Source organism: Pan troglodytes, chromosome 17 (genome assembly GCF_028858775.2).
Source record: "Pan troglodytes isolate AG18354 chromosome 17, NHGRI_mPanTro3-v2.0_pri, whole genome shotgun sequence".
NCBI lineage: Eukaryota > Metazoa > Chordata > Mammalia > Primates > Hominidae > Pan > Pan troglodytes.
Genome location: NC_072415.2, coordinates 33,716,293 through 33,738,074, shown reverse-complemented (window position 1 = coordinate 33,738,074; position 21,782 = coordinate 33,716,293). Strand labels below are relative to the sequence as shown.

Here is a 21,782-nt window from a genome sequence, read left to right as displayed (position 1 = left end):
AGAGGAGGAGAAACACCCAAATAACTCATCGTTTATCCCAACCAATTTTCTCAATCTCTAGCTCTCTGTTTGGGATATTGTAACCCAATGGGCGGAAGACCGACATAGATCTGCAAGAATGAATATTTCTCAATACAGAGGTATTTACCCCTTGAATTGTCTCACAGAAATAAATTTGAAGTAAGATCCATATAATTTCCAATTTTTTGAATGAGGGAGGAGTTTCTTAATATTTCCTATTGCATTATTTCTTCCTTCCTTTCCTTCCTTCCCTTCCTTTCCTTCCTTTCTTCCTTCCTTCCTCCCTTCCTCCCTCCCTTCCTCCCTCCCTTCCTTCCTTCCTTCCTTCCTTCCTTCCTTCCTCCCTCCCCCCTCCCTCCTCCCTTCCCTTCCTCTTCTCTTCTTTTCTTTTTTCCTTTCCTTTCCTTTTTCCTTCTTTCTTTCTTTCTCTCTTTTCTTTCTTTCTTTCTTTTCTTTCTTGACAGTCTTACTCTGTTCTCCAGGCTGGAGTACAATGGCACAATCACAGCTCACTGCAACCTCGAACTTCTGCACTCAAGCAATCCTTCTGTCTCAGCCTCCCAAGAAACTCAGACCACAGGTGCATGCCACCATTCCTGGCTAATTTTTTAATTTTTAGTAGAGATGAGGTCTTGCTATATTGCCCAGACTGGTCTTGAACTTCTGGGCTCAAGCAATCCTTCTGCCTCAGCCTCCCAAAAAACTGGAACTACAGGTGCATGCCACCAGGCCTGGCTAATTTTTTAATATTTAGCAGAGATAAGGTCTTGCTATGTTGCCCAGGCTGGTCTTGAACTCCTGGGCTCAAGTGATCCTCCTGCCTCAGTATCTAAAGTGCTGGGATTACAGGCATGAACCACTGCACCTGGCCTGCACTATGTCAAGTCTGCATAATTCATATTTGCACTAATTGCTGCCGTGCTGTATATAATGACTCTTAAACAACTGAGAGCAGTTACAGCTGCTACCTTTGGCCCTGAGCCTTTGTTATTCTAGATCGTATAGTAATGAGAACTCATTACTGGTTTACAAGTTTAAAGATCACATTTCCTTGATTCTTTGATTTTTTTTTTAAAGTCAAATAAGCACATATTCATGCTCCTGGAGTTGGGATGTCAATTACAATATTTCCATTAACAAAGTTCCACTCCCCATCCAGTCACCCCCAAATTGACATTAAACTGATGTGTAGTGTCTTATCATCAATTGACTTGATAGACTCAAGGGAATATGGTATTTACCTCATTTCCCCAAATTTAAGCACTGCATCAAAAAAAATTAGGCAATTCCAATACACGTTACCATGTACTTCCAATATACTTCACCAATGTATTACCATGGATACACTGTTGATATAATGTAAAGGATCAGTAAGATCTGGCTGGACTCCTATCTCCACTACTTACGAGTGTGATCTTGGGCTATTGCTGTAACCCTCTGTGCTTCAGTTTCTTTACCGGTCCCCCCCACAGCCCCCATGAAAATATAAGCTCCATGAAGATGTGGAGTTTTGGGCTGTTTTGCTCACTGATATATCCCTACGGTCACCTGACACATATTCATTCATTTGTTGAATGAATAAGTGAGTGGACTAATAATACCTATTTTGCTCAGTGAATATGAGATAATGTAATAAAGAATCTAGCGTAATATCTGCACATAACAGACAATGAAGGGTAGCTATTGTAATAAGACATGACAAAATATTCATCTTCTAATTGGCATCATTTGAAATTATTACAAGAAAGCAGAAGGCCCATGTATCCCCCAATAATCCAGAAGGTAACTAGGCTGAGGTGGCCTATTTAAGTCTACTAAGCAGGGTGGTCATATACTAATAATAGGGCTTTACTTTGTGACTGGCTTGGTATTCTACCTAACAGATCATGTTATGCAGAAGCTCTGTGTTCTAGAATACTGTATTTTTGATGTCTTTCTTACCTACATCTAAACTTCCCATGTAATAGATGCATAATTACAAAGTACCTGATATTTAAATCACAGAAATACTCAGGAAGTTCGATTCTACTTCTTCCTTACTCTTGCAAAGCATTACTTACTGGTTACAAGAAATAACTGGTTCTCTTATTCTCAATTTATGGCAGTGGCTAAACACAAAGGACTGAAGTAAAACCTCCTGATTTCATGAATGACATTGGTGCAACAAATAAAGAGCAGAAAATAGGCTTGTCATGTGTGGCCCTGTGTGTCTGAGGGAGAAGAGGGGTAAGAGCATGCATGGGCTGGAAAGCCTTTGCAAAACCCTCCCCACAGCTGGCCACTCTGGCTTCTATCCAGCTAGTCTCCTGCATAATCTATATTCCTGCTTTTCACCCTTGACTGTCCTTGTGTTTATCATTGTGTAGTTAATCACTAGTGCCAGGAATGATGTCTGGGTGCTGTGTCTAACAAATGAAAAATGTTGACATAAAATGGCATTTATCCATGAAAAAGCTTCAAAAATTTTTTTAAAGAAATAATAGCTTGTTTTCTTGAGACATCAGATATAACAAACATCAGCTGAGAGAAGTACTGTGAATTAAAAATTTTGCCTGCCAAATGGATGTCTCACTGAGTCTGTTGCTGTTTAATGCTTCATTGTTTGTGAAGAGCCATAAAGAGGATGAAATTAGGACGCCTCTCCCAGGTGTTGGTCCCCTGTGGCTTTTAAACCTCAGAGCCTAGAATCCTTTCCCACTCCCCACATCCTTCCCTTCTCGCTGGTTGGATATACCTCCTAATTGCAGCTCAACTTAGCCCAGTTCTCCCATCTCTCGCTATTTTAATAGCATGTTTTGATGTCTGTCCACCACTGGACTGGAAAGCCCTTGTGGACACTGTCTGTGCTGTTTGTTAATGTGCCTCCAGTACTTAGCACTGTGCCAGACATATATATACTAGGACCTCCATACATTTTTCATTGAAAGAATAACTGAATAAGTGTAAGGCAAGTGTGAGAAATGCTCCTTTTGCTGAAATGGAAAATGGAAAACAGAAGAACCTTCCATTACCATCTTTTGCCATAGAATTGGGCTCCTTAGCTGCTGCTCAGTGTCCCCAGTCTAAGGCAGTCCCCACCTCCTAAACATGGCAAGTGTCTTCCAGCCCCTTGGGCTTTTCTGCCTTGCTTCCCCAACCTAACCTGCCCCCCACTTCCATCTTCTGGCTCCACTGGGTTCTAGTCACCCCTTGGACCTACAAAGTCCTACCTTATCCATAAACATTTCAGATAACCCCAGTCTAGGGTGGTTATGCCTTACTCGAAATCTGGTTGAATTCATTTTCCGGTTAAAAAAAAATTAGTCAAACTCTTTTAAAGTTTAAACAAAACAACGTAAATTAAAATGATACACAATTTTTCTCTGTCAAATTGGCTTTTTTTTTTTCTGTTGCCCAGGCTGGAATGCAGTAGTGCGATCATAGCTCACTGCAGCCTCAAACTCCTGGGCTCAAATGGTTCTCCTACCTCAGCATCCCAAGTAGCTGGGACCACAGGCACACACCACCACACTTGGCTAATTAAAAAAAAAAAATTATGGAGATGAGGTCTCTCTATGCTGCCCAGGTTGGTCTCTAACCTCTGGATCACATGAAATAATCCTCCCACCTTGGCATCCCAAAGTGCTGGGATTACAAGTTTGAGCCACCATGCTTGGCCCTAATTGGCAAATATTTAAAATATTGATCCTTTCCAATATCCATTGTGGTAGGTAGTCACTCATTCTCTTTTGCTGCTGTAAGAATATAAACTTTTCTGGAGGGCAATTTTGCAAAAAGTATTAAAAGCCTGGAAAACCTATCCTCTGACCCAAAGAATCCACTTTTACAATTATACCTTGAGGATATGCATACACAAATATTAAGCTGCAAGGATTTAATTTTAGTGTTGCTTTAAATGGAGAACAGTAAAAGGATCTCCAAGACCAAGAGTAGGGGATTATGGAAACCCAGTGGAAATTTTTGGTCACTGATGTGATGTTATCAGTGAATACTTACTGATATGGAAAGATATTACTAACATAGTATTAGATAAGAAAACAAGTCAAAACAGAAAGTAAAACAGGAATCTACTTTTTTTTTAAGGGTTCACACATTTAGAAATGATTTGTAGGAACAAACAGCCAGCTTTTTAACAGTGGCTTTCTGTAGACAAAATGATTATGAATAGGATTGTATGTGAAAGCGTTTGAGTGCACAGGGCTAGGTTGTAGGGGGGCCCTCACTGGTTCTCTGCTCATTTGTTTTTCATCATTTTATAATAAATATGTATTGATTTTATGAAAAAGTTATTTTAAATTTTAAAATATGTAAACCATATGATTCATTTTTCATACTGTTACTTTCCCAAATATGTGTGTGCTTTCTTCTCAGCTAGGTTATAAGTATCTTTTATATCTTTCTCAGTACTTGGCAGTGTCCTATGCATAGTGGCTAATCACGAAAATTGTCCGTGAATAACTAAAGCTTGGTTCTGCAGCCCTTTGTCATTAATTTTACAGTTTCCATTCCACAACATTTATTATTTTGTTTCACAAACATTACCAAACACCTATTATGTGAACAGTACCATTCTTGGAACCAGGGATTCTGAAATAAACAAGACACAGATTGTCCTGAAAGTGTTCAAAATATAGTGTGGGGATAGAGAGGTTGTGGGGGGTGGGGGTGGGGGGGGTGGGGGGGCTATCTAGGCTAGGGCTGTGGATATGTGTGTGTACGGAAGAGTGTAGACAGTTGTACATGTGTACAGGTAAGTAGGGATACGTTGAGGGCAGGTGTATGTGGAGATACGTGGAAGGGACATGTTGAAATAGGGGGTATGCAGAGATCATTGTGGAGGAGGGGTAGGTAGGGAGGTGTCGGGGGTTGAGGTACACAGGGGTGCGTGTTGGGGGGATGTAGGTAGAGCTACTTGTGGGTGAGTGTATGTGTTGTGCCTCATTCTCAGTTTTCTGAAACGTACAAAGCAGGAAAGAGAACGATATTAATGATTTATTAGGTGAGCAGTCTTGTATTTTTCCCAAGAGACCTTTTTCCAGGCCTCAGTCAAACTCCCAGCCCCACCCCTAGCTCTGTGCCAGCACCTGGCAGCCCCACCCACAGCCCTCCCCGCCCCCTCTGCAGGCTGAGGGGGGAGGGGCGCCCACCTTACCTTTCACACTGTGTTCCTGTGTACCCAGCTTTGCAGGAGCACCGCACGTCTCCCCCATTCACCACACAGCCGGTGGCAAAGCTTGAAAGAAGACAGAAAAAGGCCCCATCAAAAACACAGATCGATAGGATTTATGCTTATTTTTTACCACAAAGGACTGGCTTGCATTAAGTGAGCACAGAAACCCAGGGTCTGGTTACTTTGTGTGAAGAAAATTTTGCCCATCAAGACTTGGAGAGATAATGATGAATGATCTCATCTGACACAGGGCAATTTTGGTGAACAAGGACTGAAGGCATTTATTTTATTTGTTCCTTGGGGAAGAGCATTTTTTCCCCTTAAGACAGAGCAGAGTAACTCACTTTGGAAGAGATGATTACAACAGCATTTTTCCAGGAATAACAAGGAAGGAGTAAAACAAGTCTAGGCAGAAAAAAGAACAGAGAGTTCTGATTCTTTAAAAAAAACGTTCTCCTTGTTGATTCTAGTTCTTTTCTATCAGGCACATTGCCTTCTGGGAAGAAAAGTCAGTGGGGAGGGCAGGCCCCGGAGCCCCCTAAAGATGCACAGAGGCCACTCGCCTGCCTCGGCATTTCTGTGGGCACAATCATTGCTGATTCTCACTTTTTTTTCAAACCAAGTTGTGGAATTTTGATCCCTTTTCTTTTAGCTCTAAAGTGGTGATATTTTACACTTGATCTTAGCCAAAAGGCTGAGAAGCAATAAGTGATGATATTTTAGAAGCAGTTTTAAACACACATACACACACACACACACACACACACACACACACACACACACACACACACCAAAGAGACCATGAAAAAGCCCTGTTGTCTGCCACTGGACATGACACTGATGACATCTGAGGGAATATCACTCCATTCGCTGGTAAGAGAATGCCTGTTTAGGAAGCCTCTCAAAAGACAGTTAGACATTGGTCAGCACTATTAATATTGCAGGAAGGAGAAATAGATACAAATAGAGTTTTACTGATAAATTCAAAGACCTACGTGTTACTTCAACTTATGGAAGCTGGAAGCTGACCTTGATGCTACTACGCTTTGCAAACAAAAATGAAAAACTTTTTCCAAGCACCCCAGTGGAAATCTTGCTGCTTTCTACTTTTGCCAGCTTCTCTTCAAACAAGTCTGGGCAAGCTCAAGTGATTGATCCCTTGACAAATAAAGCTGCAGGATGGGGCGGGCTTCATGAGCATCAAAGACATAGACAGCAAAGCAGGGTGAGCATTCCAAATAGGTCTCTCCAGAGAAGCCACACTTGGCACATGACTTCTGGTGACGTTAGGACTTGGCCCATGTGTCTGTTAAGGGCTGATATAGGCCTGCCTTTGTGATCCACACTTGTTTCTGAGTCTATGTACTAGTGAGATGTTCTCAGTATCTTCTTGATTTTCAGAACAACTCTTGCTTCACTTAGTTTGTTACATCATTCTTTGCTTGGGCCCACAGTGAACCCTTTGTGATGAGTAAGGATATGACAAAGTGCCACACTTAAGGAGAGAGGGGGTTACCTTGAAAACACAGCGGTGGATTCCTACCTATGTAGTTTATTGGTCACTCTGGAGGCTGAATGAGAGCTCAGATCACTCAGTGGCTCAGAACTGTCCCAAAATTTCCATCGCACTGAGGATAAGATCCAGATGCTTGACCACAGCCTGCAGGGTTCTGCAGGATCTGGGTCCTGGTTGCTCCACCAACCTCACCTCTGGCCCTCTTCACACTGCACTTCTGCCACTCCTGCCTTCTCACTGCCCTTGAACACATCGTCACAGGCCTTTTCCTTCTGTTTCATCCTTGTCTAGGAGCCTCGTGGCCAAAATACTGCCATGGCTTCCTCTAACTTCAGGCCTCCTTGGCCACCCTTCTAAAGCAGCCACCCCCTCACTGTCAGTGACACAGCCTATTGCAGAAAATGTCATCTCTATCTCCAGTTATACCTCTTACTGATTAGTGTGTGTATTTATTGAGTGTGATGACTCCCACCCTTTCTCTCCCTCCCTGCCACACTCTAGGTCAAGCCCCAGGAGAACAGGGACTGCCTCTGTCTTCTTCCTTCAGCTTCCTCATCACATAGATAGGGCTGAGGCCTGGCCCTGTCATGGGTGCTCGAAAAGTAGCTGCTTAGCCACTGAATGAACAGTAAAAGAAAAGAGGGAAAGGAAAAGCCTGGAAGTATACAACTTGGAAAGATGGTTTCTGTTTGTTTTCTTTTTTTTTTTTTTAAGATGGAGTCTCGCTCTCTCGCCCAGGCTGGAGTGCAGTGGTACAATCTCGGCTCACTACAGCCTCTGCCTCCTGGGTTCAAGCGATTCTCCTGCCTCAGCCTCCCGAATAGCTGGATTACAAGGTAATTTTTGCATTTTCAGTAGAGACGGGGTTTCACCATGTTGGCCAGGCTGGTCTCGAACTCCTGACCTCAAGTGATCCGCCCTCCTCGGCCCTCTAAAGTGCTGGGATTACAGGCATGAGCCACCACACCTGGCCTATTCATTTGTTTTCTTGTATGTCGTGTTTGTTCATTTTAATATCACAGCTTTATTGAGATATAATTTACATATCATGCAATTCATCATGTAAACTGTACAATTCAGTGGCTTATAGTATATTCACAGAATTGTACAACCACCACCACAATCAATTTGAAAATGTTTTCATCCCTTCAAAAAGAAATCCCAGACCCTTTGGCAATCACTTCCCATTCTCCCCACCTGCTCTCCCACCCCTAGTCCTAGGCAGCCACCAAACGACTTTGGGTCCCTGTAGGTTATGTCAAGCTGCTACGGTACCTGTTGGTGTGAGGACATGGGCAGGCCCTGCAGGATCCGTGGACGGCGTTGCCATAGTAGCCCTCCTGGCAGTGTTCACAGTGCTCTCCCGCGGTGTTGTGCTGACAGTTCTGGGGACAGGTGAACAGCACAATTCACAGCAGCCAGTACAGTCCCTACTTCTGAGATTATTGTAATCTTACTTAGTCACATGACTAGAACTCAAGTCCTCTGACTTTGCAGTGATATCAGCTCCTCTAACCATGTATTTTCCCTATCCCTCTAATCATTGCTGGTGTTAGAAAAGAGGGGTAAGTGTCCTTCCCTCAGTGACGCAGTGCTTAACATTGGCAGCGTGACATAGTGGGGACAAGCCAGCTGAGTCTCCATCCCACTCCAGCATCTCAAGGCCACGGAGTCCTGGGGCAAGATCCTTTCAATTGTATCAATTTTACTAGTGTATGATTTGCATACAATTATAATTTTCTCAAAATGTAGTTAGGATAATGCCCACTTTCTAAGCCTGTTGGGAGGATTTAAAAAAGCAAGTGTACTAAGCTCTTGGGAAATGTAAATTCTTTTCTTTCTTCTCCTTAGCACTGCTTTGATGAAAATTACCCTCATTTTACTTCACGGTTCACCTAACAATGATATACTGAAGAGTGATATTATTGAAATGAGTTCTTAACACAGAATTTGTTAAAACAATAAAAAATTGCACAGTATCTGAAGAAAATACTCAACTGAATTCCAGTGTCCCAAAGAAGCAAGAAATTAATGTTATCTAAGCTTTTTATTTATGTAAATCCAATTATTTTCACATCAAAGTTGCTGTCTAATGAAATTTGTTCTTCAGTAAAGTGTTGAGATGAAATAATTTTGCAACCAAGTGGTCTATTGAGACAAAACCTAGTGGATTGGGTCAAATTTGTTTATTTTCTTGGTGTTACCCTAGCAAAAAAGATCTAAATGCACAGAAACATCCAGGAAAACTCCCCTTGCTGTGGGCATTTGCTAATATGGAGACACTTTGTGTTAATTTTATGGGCTGGAATAAGTATAATTTTAAACATTTGCCTATGTATTTTACTTCTGTATGCAGAGGTGTTGCTTGAGTAGGAAACTTTAATGAGTGTCAGGGGTTTTGTGTTTTGCTTTTTGTTTTGTTTTGTTTTCAGACAGATTCTTGTGCTGTCGCCCAGGCTGGAGTGCAATGGCCTAGTCTCAGCTCACTGCAACCTCTGCCTCCTGGGTTCAAGTGATTCTCCTGCCTCAGCCTCCCGAGTAGCTGGGATTACAGGCACCCACCACCATGCTCAGCTAATTTTTGTACTTTTAGTAAAGACAGGGTTTCACCATGTTGGTCAGGATGGTCTCAAACTCCTGACTTCATGATTCGCCCGCCTCGGCCTCCCAAAGTGCTGGGATTATAGGCATGAGCCATCGCGCCCAGCCATGAGTGTGAGTTTTTAAATAATATCTGAAGGTAGATTGGGAAAAGCAATATACGTTTATATCCCAAGAAGACATGGTTTGTTCATAATGAAAAAGGTTGCCCTTCCATCATAAATGCCGTCAGTTTGTCCAGATTGAGCAAATCCATCCTTCACTAACCTTTGAGTAACTGAAAATTACACAAAACACTAAGATGTTAAAATATCCTTTCATTTTTTTTCCCAGCTATAAAATTGTGCTATAAACATAAGATATTAGTATTTCAGAGCATGTGGAGGGGCTTTAAAGTAGGATGCTGCTCACGTGTTCACATTTGCTTATCATCAGAAAGCTCACCCCTATCCGGAATCCTTCCTTCCCCAAATCTCACTGCACTAGGGGTCCAGACTCCTTCAGGTCTGGACACTGGGAACAATCTTCCTTGCAGTTGGTTAGCTCCACAGAGGAGTCCTCTCACGGGTGACTGAGGAGGACACCAGTGGCTTCCCTCACCCTCACCCAGTCTTCAGCTGCCCTGACTCTCTCAGAAGACATCAATCCTTTGGAACTAATACTTTTCCATTTTAGTTCTCTTTCTCTTTTAATCCAAATGACAATTTAAAAGTAGAACATGACTGTATAGATATATTTCAGTCCTGTGTCTACTTAGCTCTGAGACTGAACACATTGGAGAAGCAAGAATGTACAGATGCAAGAATTGAGGTGACGACATCCGTATCCTACTAAAATCACTCTGAATACTGGTCCTTCACAGGGGTGAGAGGAGAGGCTCAAGGAAGAGTGTCAAAACCCGTGTTGCTTGACAAAGTCCCGTAAAAATATGTGAGAAACCCTTCACTGTCAGTTGAGAGTGGCCACCTTGGAAACTGTCCTCAGTCCTGCAAACTTGGAGCACCTCCCTTCAGGTTCCTTGTGTTTTACTGTGAATAAACAAATGAACGAATGCTGCAGAAGCCCATGTCCACTCCCATGGCACGTGCTCTCCTAGCTCCATTTGTCACCAAATATCTATTAGGCATTTACTATATGCCCAACTATGCTAGGCTCTAGCGATGTAAAGAAGGGTTGGTCCCTCGACTTGGGGTACATGTAGTCCTGTGAATAGACGTATTCAATATCATGTGGAAAATAGGACACAAGTGTGCCAGCATCCCACGAGAGCAGGAGGAGGGGCTGCCTGCGAGGGCCACAGAAGGACAGGGATTCACTGAGCGCAGAAGTGAGGGAAGGGCATTCCAGGCACAGGGGACACAGCGTGCAGAACCTCAGTCTCACAATAGCATGGCAGTGTGTGGAGGGAATGAAAAGCAAAGGGCGTGCCCAAGGCAGAAGTGCAAGGGGGCAGGATGCAGCTGGAAAGAGCCCCCAATACTGTGCTAAGGGTCGTGGGCTTCCTTCCGTCTGTGAGCCTCAGAGGAGCACCATGTCAGCTGTGAATTTCAGATAAATCATTTGGAAATTCCATTGCAACTGCAGAGGGGAAGATGGGCTCAAGTAGCAGAAAATAAAAGAAGGAAGATGAAGAAAGAAGACAGAAAAAGAAAAGGGGAGGGAAATGGGAACGGAGAGGAAAATAAGGGGTGACGGGGATAGTAGAGAGGAAGGGGAATTGGGGGGAGAGGAGAAAATATGGGGAGAAATTGGGGCAATGAGAAGAGGGAGAGATGGGGGTCTCAGCACATAGGAGGAGGCCATCATCGCAGGTCCCTCTGGACGGTGGCACCCACATCACCCGCTACTCCTGCCCTTGACACTGGACACCTACTGCTGTACCGGCAAAAAGTTGGGCTACTTATCTTTTCAAACTTCAGAGTCTATTCTTGAAATATCTTGAAGATTTGCACGTGGGTGAAGGTCCTGATGTTAAACATTTACTTTGGACCTTGAGAGGTGGAAGTCAATTTGCAGTGAAATCAGCCAGAAGGCCCGTTTGATATTCAAATGTACTGGATTTCCTCTTTACTGTTCTTTGAGAACGAGGAATGCATTCTCAGCTTCCATGCAGTGGACACAATTCAGGGCAGCATCAGCACTCAGGACTTGCCACGGAGCTGTTAGCTGAGTGCAGACACGGGCTCCGTGTGTGTGTGCGTGTGTGTGTGAGTGTGTACACACATACACATTGCCTACCAGACAGCAAGCCTCGTGAGTGTAGGGATTAGGTCTGATGATTTTTAACTCCAGCACTTAGCTCAGTACCTGCCACACTAGCAAATGCTCAGTGAGGATTTCCTGAATGAAGAGTCTCTGGCGGCCACATGGCCATTAGGGACAAGTGAAGACAGAACTACAAAAAAAATAAAATGGGAAAGAAAATCTTGTTTGATTAAAATATGAATTATGACTCTTATAAGTTTTCCTTTCAGTGGGTGACTACAGAAAAAAACCCTCCCTTTGTTCTTTGGCAGCTTTCATAAGATGGGCTTGACATCTGGCAATGGTTCACTGATAACATATTTATTCTTTTTTGTTTTTGTTTTTGTTTTGTTTTGTTTTTTAGACAGAGTCTTGCTCTGTCACCCAGGCTGGAGTGCAGTGGCGCGATCATTGCAAGCTCCGCCTCCTGGGTTCACGCCATTCTCCTGCCTCAGCCTCCCAAGTAGCTGGGACTGCAGGCGCCCACCACCATGCCCAGATAATTTTTTGTATTTTTTAGTAGAGACAGGGTTTCACCGTGTTAGCCAGAATGGTCTCGAACTCCTGACCTCGTGATTCACCTGCCTCAGCCTCCCAAAGTGCTGGGATTACAGGCATGAGCCACCGTGCCCAGCCAACGTATTTATTCTTAATTAAAGCATCTACTCGTGTTACACAAAACATACAATATCAAACGTGAACTATTCTATAGGAATACTAACGAGCTGGAAAACAGTATTTCCCAATGCCCTTTACTCTTTTTGAATTTATAAGATTACAGTCCAACAAAATATTCTATCAGGTGGCTCTTCACAACAATTTCCTCTTCTAGCCTGTCCCATCTTGCAGAGGAAGCAGTTCCCTGGGCCACGGTGAACGAGCTTAATACGGTCTAGGAACTCATACTTGAAACACACTCTAGTTGCATTACACAATACAAAGAAAATTTGTGCCAGAGGAGTGCATTTCCAAAAGGGCACAACACAACTGAAGCCCTGTATTCCTGGAGTAGGCTCCCTCTTTTTCACTGTCCATTTTCCTCACTGGGGAGGCCCTGGTTACCAAGAAGAACTCTAATGAAACAAAAGAAAAAAGCAGAATAACAAAGGTTCTGCTTCAGGATGCATAAGAAAAATTTCCTAAGAAACTAATTTTAGGTAGAAGAATTTTATAAAATATTCCAAAATAAGAACATGTTCCAGTGGATATGCTGTAGTCATCCAAGACAGCCTTGAGGCCATGAGAAAATATAGTCAATATAGGGAACAGGCAGGCGGTGGATGTTGTGAGGACGGGAGGGGTGAGCAGCACTTTCCCTTCCCCACGACCTCCCTCATCTGTCTTCTCCAAGCCCCGCTCTGTCTTGGCAATAGTGAAGCTTGTGTTGGACTGATTTCTGTTTGTTGTTGTTGTTGTTGTTTATGGTGTGGGGGTGGATGGAATGCAGACCGAGTTTTGTTCTTGTTGCCCAGGTTGCAGTGCAGTGGCACGATCTCGGCTCAGTGCAACCTCTGCCTCCAGGGTTCAAGCAATTCTCCTGCCTCAGTCTCCTGAGTAGCTGGGATTACAGGCACCTGCCACCATGCCCAGCTAATGTTGGACTGATTTCTTATGAGCCTTGAGCCCTCCTCAAATCCCCTTCTCCCTGGCTGCTTTCTTGAGTTACTGGACATCTGACAGCAACAAGCCCCCCTCCTGTAACTTCCTGCCACCCCAACAAAATTGGGACCCAAAGTAGTGGCTTGGATTAGTTTTGTCCTGGCAAGAGTTAACTTCCAAGGTCCACCCATTACTATCATTTCACGAAGGAGAGATTTAGAAGCTAAAGTGTAACTTAATTGCTCAGACAGCAGCGCTCTTTTAATGGTGCATGTTAAAATGGAGGAGAAAATGAAATGTAAAATAATTCAGCCTGATAATGGAGCCTCATATATTTACACAGCGACCTCTATTTAGGGTTTGGCGGGAGATGTAATGTTGATGTCTTTGGGCATAGTACAGGGGAATGGAGGAGAAACAGATTGTCTGCTGATAGCATTAAAGTGTCAATTTACTCACAACACATATGCCTGAGCCATCCTGGCATCGATTTGAATGTCCGTTGCAATTGCAGGGAACACACCGTCCGGTATACAAGCCTTTATGATCCCGATAGTATCCAGGGCTACAACCCTATTTTTCAAACAAAGTGTTTAATCAATACAAAGAAAGAAAACAATTACTATCCAAAGCATGTGACACCTCTCACTGTGAAGCATTCACATCATTTTTATTTTTTAGAGACAGGGTCTCACTCTGCTGCCCAGGCTGGAGTGTAGTGACTATTCACAGGTGTGCTCATAGTCCACTAGAGTCTTGGGCTCCTGGGCTCAAGCAATCCTCCTGCCTCAGCCTCCAACGTAGCTGGAACCACAGGCACGTGCACCACTGAGCCCGGCTGAAGCATTCATTTTCCAAACCTTCTTTCCTTCAGTGAGTGTGAATATTTTTAATTTCAACCACCTGTCATGTCCACTTGTTTTTCTCTCAAGCTGTTTGGTTTTCATGCCCTGGTGGGAGTGTGAGATGCATGGTGGGGAAATCAGAGACAGGGCACGTGTGGAGGTGGGGGATGAGAAGGGGCTCCTCTCTTCTCACAACTGTTTTGAGGGCAGGTGGAGAAGGTGGAAATGGACAAATAAAGAGACTCGTCCTTAGAGGGGAGGACATCTAAGCAAATCACTTCAAGTCCAAATTATCTTTGGCTAGCCGTTTTCTCTCCAAGTGTGGGTTTGGGCTGGTGAGGGGGGAGTATAGGAGGAGGAGTGGGTTGGGAGGAATAGGAGTCTTAACTGAGATTTAGACAATCATGCCACAATAAGTGGAGTCACTTCATTGCCACTTACTAGGCCATGGGCAACAGAGAAGCCAGGGGAGGGGAGTGTGTATGAGGTTCCCATACAGGACTGTTCACGAACATCTGGTCCACCCAAACAAACAGAGGCTCAGCCTGAGGGACTCTCCTTGGGTTGGTCTTGTTTCCTTGTTCAATCTTGATTTGATTATTTCTATCTCCTGTATATTATCTCTCTCCAGTATAATACAAGTTATGCATTTTCATCTGGATGAAAGAATTATAATTTTCTTTTCATGAACTAATATCTTTTTAAAAGGATTCTAGTTAAGAATCCCTCCAACAGAAAAAAAACAATTCTTCTTATACTAGCCATTAAAATTATTTAGATTTCTGTCTTTAAAGGAAATTATAGACATGTCCTTTATTTTGGCAGAGCAAATCAGTGCACAGATTCAAATCACATATTGGCTGGTTGTGGTGGCTCAAGCCTATAATTCCAGCACTTTGGGAGGCCGAGGCGGGTGGATCACTTGAGCCCAGGAGTTCGAGATCAGCCTGGGCAACATGGTGAAGCCTCGTCTCTACCAAAAAATGCAACAATTAGCTGAGCATGGTGGCACATGCCTATAGTCCCAGCTACTTGGGAGGTTGAGGTGGGAGGATCGCTTGAACCTGGGAGGTGGAGGTTGCAGTGAGCCACGACTGCGCCACCACACTCCAGCCTGGACAACAAGAGTGAAACCCTGTCTAATAAATAAATAAATAAAATCAGATATTGTCCCTAATTTATTTCTCTGATCTCCTATATACCCTATCTTGAAAGCATCAGGAAAACTATTTCAAGATAAAGGATAGTCTTTTATCAAATCTTCTTTAAATAGCACATATGTCTGTAAAACTTGGAAACTATACTCAAAGGAAATCTTGAAGTAGACAGTCCATTCTTATTCACTCATGGCCATAAAGGTCTCTACCTGGTCCAGTGGAAATGAGAAAGAAGCCACCTGACAGGAGAGAGAGGCAGAAGCCTCATGTGCTCCGGGAGTGGAATCTCCCAGGTGTTGCTAGAACCCCTTCCAAAATTACCAATGAATATAGATCATGCACAATAAGACCATAGTTTCCAATATAATGTTCCTTTAAGCTATTAGGAACCATGTTTAGGGCAAACAGTACATTGCAAATAAATAGATTATGTTGTTATATGAACAGGCTTGCCTAAAGGAGAATCAAGGTATGAAAGGAATGTTATTTTGCTGAAAGCACAACTGAGATTTACATGTGAACGAAATGCAGCCAATGATGGTGTCATTGTATCTATTATACAACCTGTCCTAATAAGTGGCAAGTAACTTATAATTATCAGTGTATATCACATTACCTGCTTACAAAATAATCACATTTGGTAAAGAGCAAGTTATTCAAATAAGCAGATAGATCTGGTTAGTTTATGACAACATGCCTGAGAAAAAAGCCTTAATTAAACATGCTTTGGGGGAGTATAGTCTGTCCTGATTAAGCTAAATCACGCATCTTAATTTGCTTTTGATTACAAGCAGAAAATATACTCTGCAAGAGTTACATATCATGTGACTCTGAGGATTTGTCAGTTACTAAAATAGAATCACTTTTTCACCTCTTATAAAGCAAGCAAAACCACATCCTACAAAAAAATCAGTTCAAGTACTCAGATTATATTGAACACTCACTTTTAAATGAAAATGAATGTGTTCTAATACACTATTTCAATACAGGGGTTTTATAACTAGTTAACATGATGATGTTTTATGTTAAGTTTTCCAGTAAACTTTTGTAATACATATTATATACAAATGATAATATTATGTCCCTAATCCAGTTTCCAGGGCTGTATCTGTAGCCATAGGATCTATTTCTCTGTAAGAATACATGCAGCATCCAGGAAGTTTAAAGAGAGCAGAATTTCTTAATGTTTCATGCCTGGCAAATGGAAGCATGTCTTTTAGGTATTATGCAAACTTTGATCACTTTTCTTAAGCATTGGATTTCACTCTTTCTCATTTTTATCCCCCTCGTGGGTAAATTTTCTTCCAAGTAGCATTTGGAAAGCTATAGGCATTGGACTCTTTTGTTCTGAGGCTTGGGATGGTCTCTAAAGGGCATAAAGTTTCATCGTATATTAACATCCCGCAAGCATTCAAGCTCTTAACTGTCTCGGCATTTCCAGGTGGGCTGATGTTAATGGGGTTTGCGGTTAATAGCTCGGGAGAGCAATCTGTCAGGCACTGTAATAAACACTGCCAGTCAAGGTGACTGGGAGGCCATCAGCCCCTCCTCAGTCCACCCATTTACTCATTAATCACCGTAACTGTAACTTAAAATGTCACAAAGCTGGAAACTCTTCCCTATCCCAAACCAAAACTTAAAAGGACGTTACCTGGCTGGGTCTAAACTCCACATAACTCGCTTGCAGTTGACTTTGACCGGGAGGCTGAAGAAATGGCACCCTTTGCTGCTGTGAACTGTAGCCCAGACATTGCCCCAGGGCTGCCCCAAAGATCCACAGCCATCCCATGCTGCGGGCTGACCGCCTCACTGCTAGAGGCATCCTGGTTCCTGGACGTCCGCTGGCTGCGCAGGAACCTCTGCCTCTTCCTCTTATACCTGCCCTTCCTGCTCAGTGCCTGGGCCTGCCTGACTCAGGTAAGGAAGGCTGTCTGCGGCAGGGGCCCCACCTTTAAACTTCACACATGAGTCAGCCTGTGCCAGAGCGCACATAACAGTCCCGCAGGTAAGCGCACCGCTCTGTAATTCCTGTGAGGTGGGGCGGGCATCACCTTCCAACCACCTCACCCTGCAGACGCCCTAAATCACAGGCTGAGTCACGGGCAGGGAACACGCCCTGGGTAGGAGGGTGGAAATCCAGAGTCCCTCTCTTTCCCTCGGGCTATCAGTTTTAATCAGGCTAGAAAAGAGATGGAGGAAGGGGAAGAATGTAGGCAAACTGTGGGCTAAATATTACAACTTTGGAGTCCCCAGAAGACCACAGCAGGTCAGATTTGTTTTTGCAGGTTTAAAAAGTGGGAACTCGTATGCGCAGATCACCTTGGGGTTTTCGGCTACCAGGGGGCCAGGAAAGAAAGTGAAAGGTTTTGCTAAGCCTACGTACTTATGGATGTATGGAATACACAGAATGAGTGTTTGCTCCTTTTATTAATCATGCTAACGTTGTGCTTTTGCCCTGATCTTTAAGAAAAGACATATTTATAGCCAGAGAAATTAAACAGTTTCATTTTATGGCACATTTTAATCATCTGAAGACAGCTCTGGTTGACTGGACCTCAAACAACGAGAGTCCTGCTGCAAGCTAGAACATAATGTCCTCTAAGAAATCCAGGATATTCTCTGGAATTCAACTCTACTGGGGAGTTGAGAGTGGGTAGAGGGAGGCTCCGGATTAGAGAAAGGTATAAGGTCAGTTATTGGGAAAGCAGGGGCTCAAATACTAAGATGCTGACTGGTGAGCTCCTTCATTTAAAAAATATGTTATTTTAAAAATTGATAAATAATAATGATAAATACTTATGGAGTACATAGTGATGTTGTGACACATACAACGTTTAGCGATCAGATAAGGTAATAACATATCCATCATCTCAAACATTGATCATTTCTTTGTGTTGGGAATAGTCAATATCCTCCTTCTATCTATTTGAAACTATAGTACATTATTTTCCTACCCTGGATTTCTCTAACCCTCAGCATCTATTGAACCTCTGTGGCTTTCCTATGAATTCTGAGACACTGATGATGTCTTTTTCACATTTAATTCCTGAAGGGAGTCTAAGTAAGATATAAGATAAGCCCTGCAGAAACTTGAACAGAGAAACAATAGACAGAGGGCCCCAAACCATCCCACAGTGCTGGACAGCAGCCAAAAACGGCCACAGGAGCTCCCTAGGGAAATGTTGCGGATGGGAAAATTTCCTACCTGACAAGAGTCACCAGCGTAGGCAGGGGGGCAGGCACAGATTTCCACAGCAAGTGCTATGCGTCCACTTCCTGTGTCAGAGGCTTCCTCTAGCCCCACCTCGCTCAGGGTGAGCCTTTGAGTCTCTGTGAAGTAGAGGCCTTGGATGCGCACATCTGCCAGTCTAGACAGCACTGTCATCAGCTCCTCCCTAGACACTGGGGCATGGCTGCTGGCATGTCTGAAGTTTCCCTACACATGGAAACAGAAAGTCAGGGTCTTCCTTAGGCAGGCTCACTTCCAGGGGTTCCTTAGAGGCAGACACCCCGAATGAATCAAAAACAAGACACTTAAAATGCATAGGGAGAAATGAAATAAGATGGGGAAATACCTGCCTCCTGGAGTATTTACATTTAGAAGTCAGGTGTCCTGGGTTATTCCCATGAAGGAAGGGAAAAAAATGAAGGCAGGGAATAAGGGGCAATAAAATGAAAGAAAATTCCCAGTGTCCTACTTATCTTTTAAATGTGCTTTTGTTTGTGCAAACATAAGGTGAGTGAGAAAGAGGGAAGGAAGGTATATGGAAACTGACTGAGTCATGCAGCTCAGGTCATTCATTAAACGTACACATCGGTGACAGAAAATACAATCTTTTCTTGCACAAACGTTTATATTATTTTATTTTAATTGTTATTGTGGTAAAAAACACACAACATGAAGTTTATCATCTTAACCATTTTTAACTGTACAGTCTTGTTAACTATAAGCACAACATTGCACAACAGATCTCTAGAACTTACCAGCTTGCAAAAGGGAAACTCCATACCCATTGAACAATTCCCCTTTTCCCTCCCCAGCCCCTGGCAACCACTATTCTAATTTCTGTTGCTAAGAATTGACTATTGCAGATAATTCATATAAGTGGAATCATGAAGTATTCATCCTTTTGTGACTGGCTTGTTTCACTTAGCATAAGGTTCTCAAGGTTCATCTATATTATAGCCTATGACAGAATTTCCTTCATTTTTAAGGGGGAATAATGTTCCATTGTATATATCTATATATACCACATTTTCTTTGTCTATTCATCTGTTGATGGACATTTGGTTGCTTCTTGGCTATTGTGAATAATGCTGCAATGAACACGAATGTGCAAATATCTTGTGAAGATTCTGTTTTCAGTTATTTTAGGTAGATATCCAGAAGTGGGACTGCTGGAGCATATGGTAATCCTACTTTTAATTTTCTGAGATATTTCCATAGTGTTTCCACAGTGGATGCACCATTTCACATTCCCACCAAGAGGGTTGAAGGGTCCCAATTTCACCACACTCCTGTCAACACTTGCTATGTTCTGTTTGGTAATTTTTGTTGTTTTTTTTTTTTGAGACAAAGTCTTGCTCTGTCACCCAGGCTGGAGTGCAGTGGTGTGATCTCAGCTCACTGCAACCTCTGCCTCATGGGTTCAAGTGATTCTCCTGCCTCAGCCTCCCAAGTAACTGGGGTTATAGGCACGTGCCACTACACCTGGCTAATTTTTGTATTTTTAGTAGAGACAGGGTTTCGCCATGTTGGCCAGGCTGGTCTCAAACTCCTGACCTCATGATCTGCCCACCTCGGCCTCCCAGAGTGCTGCGATTACAGGTGTGAGCCACTGCACCTGACCTAATTTCTTTTTTAATGTATTTTTGGTAGAGACGAGGTTTTGCCATGTTAGCCAGGCTGGTCTTGAACTCCTGACTGCAGGTGTGTGCCACCACGCCTGGCTAATTTTTTGTATTTTTAGTAGAGACGGGGTTTCATGGTGTTAGCCAGGATGGTCTCAATCTCCTGACCTCGTGATCCGCCCACCTCAGCCTCCCAAAGTGCTGGCATTACAGGCGTGAGCCATTGCGCCTGGCCTCCAAAAGCCTGCCTTTTTAACCTTTATATTTTGTTGCCCTTGTTGAACTCAGTTTTTACATCTCTTAAATAGGCACAGTAATACCTAATGTCTTGTGCTATCATTATAATTAAGGCAAATTAAATGATACAATATATATAAAGTGTTCAGCACCATTCTTAACAAATGGTAGCTATTACTAACATACAAATATGATGCTTATATAATTTTAACTTATATTTTAGCAGCTTAAGGAATAATTTACATACAATAATATTCCCTCATTTTAAGTGTACAATTTGTAATAAATTTACGGAAGCATGCAATCATCATCATAATGTAATTTTAGAACATTTCTATTACCTTAAAAAGAACCCTTGTGTCAATTTGTAGTCACTACCCATTACCACCCTCAAACCCAGGCAACCACTAATCTACATTCTGTCTCTATGCATGTGTCCATGCTGGACAATTTATATAAATGCCAGCTTAATTTCAACAGTATACAAAAACTTTGTTTCTATTAGTATCATTCTCTCCTCTTCTCTTGTATGTTGCTATCATATAAATTGCATCTTTATACATTGTGTGCCATTTCCAGATGGCTGCAAGGCTTTGAGTAATTTCCAGAGTTCTGAAAACGTTGATTCTGAACTTTTTTTCCCCTGTTTGCCAGTTCTCTCATTGCTTTTATGAAGGACAGAATTTTTAGAGATTCTCTATCATTTTACTGATATCACCTGTCTCACATAAATAGAATCATACAATATGATACTTTTTTTGTGTCTTGTAGCAAGTATCAATATTTTGTTTCTTTTATTGCCAGATAGTATTCCATTGTATAGATGTACCTTTTCAGAAACATTAAAATATGTCTGCAAGTTCAAAGTACTCAAAAAGTTTCACCTAGAGGTACTGGTCATATTTAATAATATAAATGGAACACTATTTTTAAGGAATAGTTGTAACCAAATAAGTATAACAAAAGTTTTATGATCTGATGAGCTTTCCTTTATTTTGCTAGTATTACTCTTATTTCTTTGGATGTAAAACATTTTCATAGCTTTTCTATTCATTCATCCTAAGCATATGTTGAACATTAACCAGGTCTCAGGCACTGAGGGAGACCTGAGGATGACAGAGAGCTATGTCATAGCATTTACAAGCTCACAGGTTTTTTGTTTGTTTGTTTGTTTGAGACAGGGTCTCACTCTGTTGCCCAGGCTGGAGTGCAGTAGCGTGACCATGGCTCACTGCAGCTTCGACCTCCTGGGCTCAAACGATCCTCCCATCTCAGCTTCCCAAGTAGCTGGGATTACAGGCACACCCCACCATGCCTATTGAATTTTGCTTTTGTGCAGACAGAGTTTTGCCATCTTGCCCAGGCTGACTCATGGGGTTTTTAAGATATGGATAATTAATTGTGAAATGGGAGAGAAAGTGTAAAAAGGCTGGACAGATGGTACCAAGAAAGCCACATGAGCATCAAACACTCCACATTTTATATAATTCATGTTTTGAATCTATACAAGTTGGGTATCTCTGAAATGTTTGTGACCAGAA

The 21,782-nt window shown here is 42.6% G+C and overlaps 1 protein-coding gene across 13 annotated transcripts in view; it reads right to left on the bottom strand.

Moving 5' to 3' along the window:
• Positions 1-21,782, bottom strand: part of LAMA3 (laminin subunit alpha 3) — a 267,407-nt gene that overhangs the window by 65,025 nt on the left and 180,600 nt on the right. For 12 of the 13 annotated variants that reach the window (XM_009433807.5, XM_054672139.2, XM_001156417.6 and 9 more), the window contains 4 exons: positions 18,359-18,589; positions 13,611-13,724; positions 7,983-8,092; positions 5,174-5,254 (listed from right to left, as the gene is read on the bottom strand). In XM_009433807.5, coding sequence (XP_009432082.3) covers positions 5,174-5,254; positions 7,983-8,092; positions 13,611-13,724; positions 18,359-18,589 — 536 coding nt within the window. Of the gene's footprint in view, positions 1-5,173; positions 5,255-7,982; positions 8,093-13,610; positions 13,725-16,804; positions 17,012-18,358; positions 18,590-21,782 lie in introns of those variants that run through there. The other variant, XM_003315821.5, reaches the window with a different exon arrangement.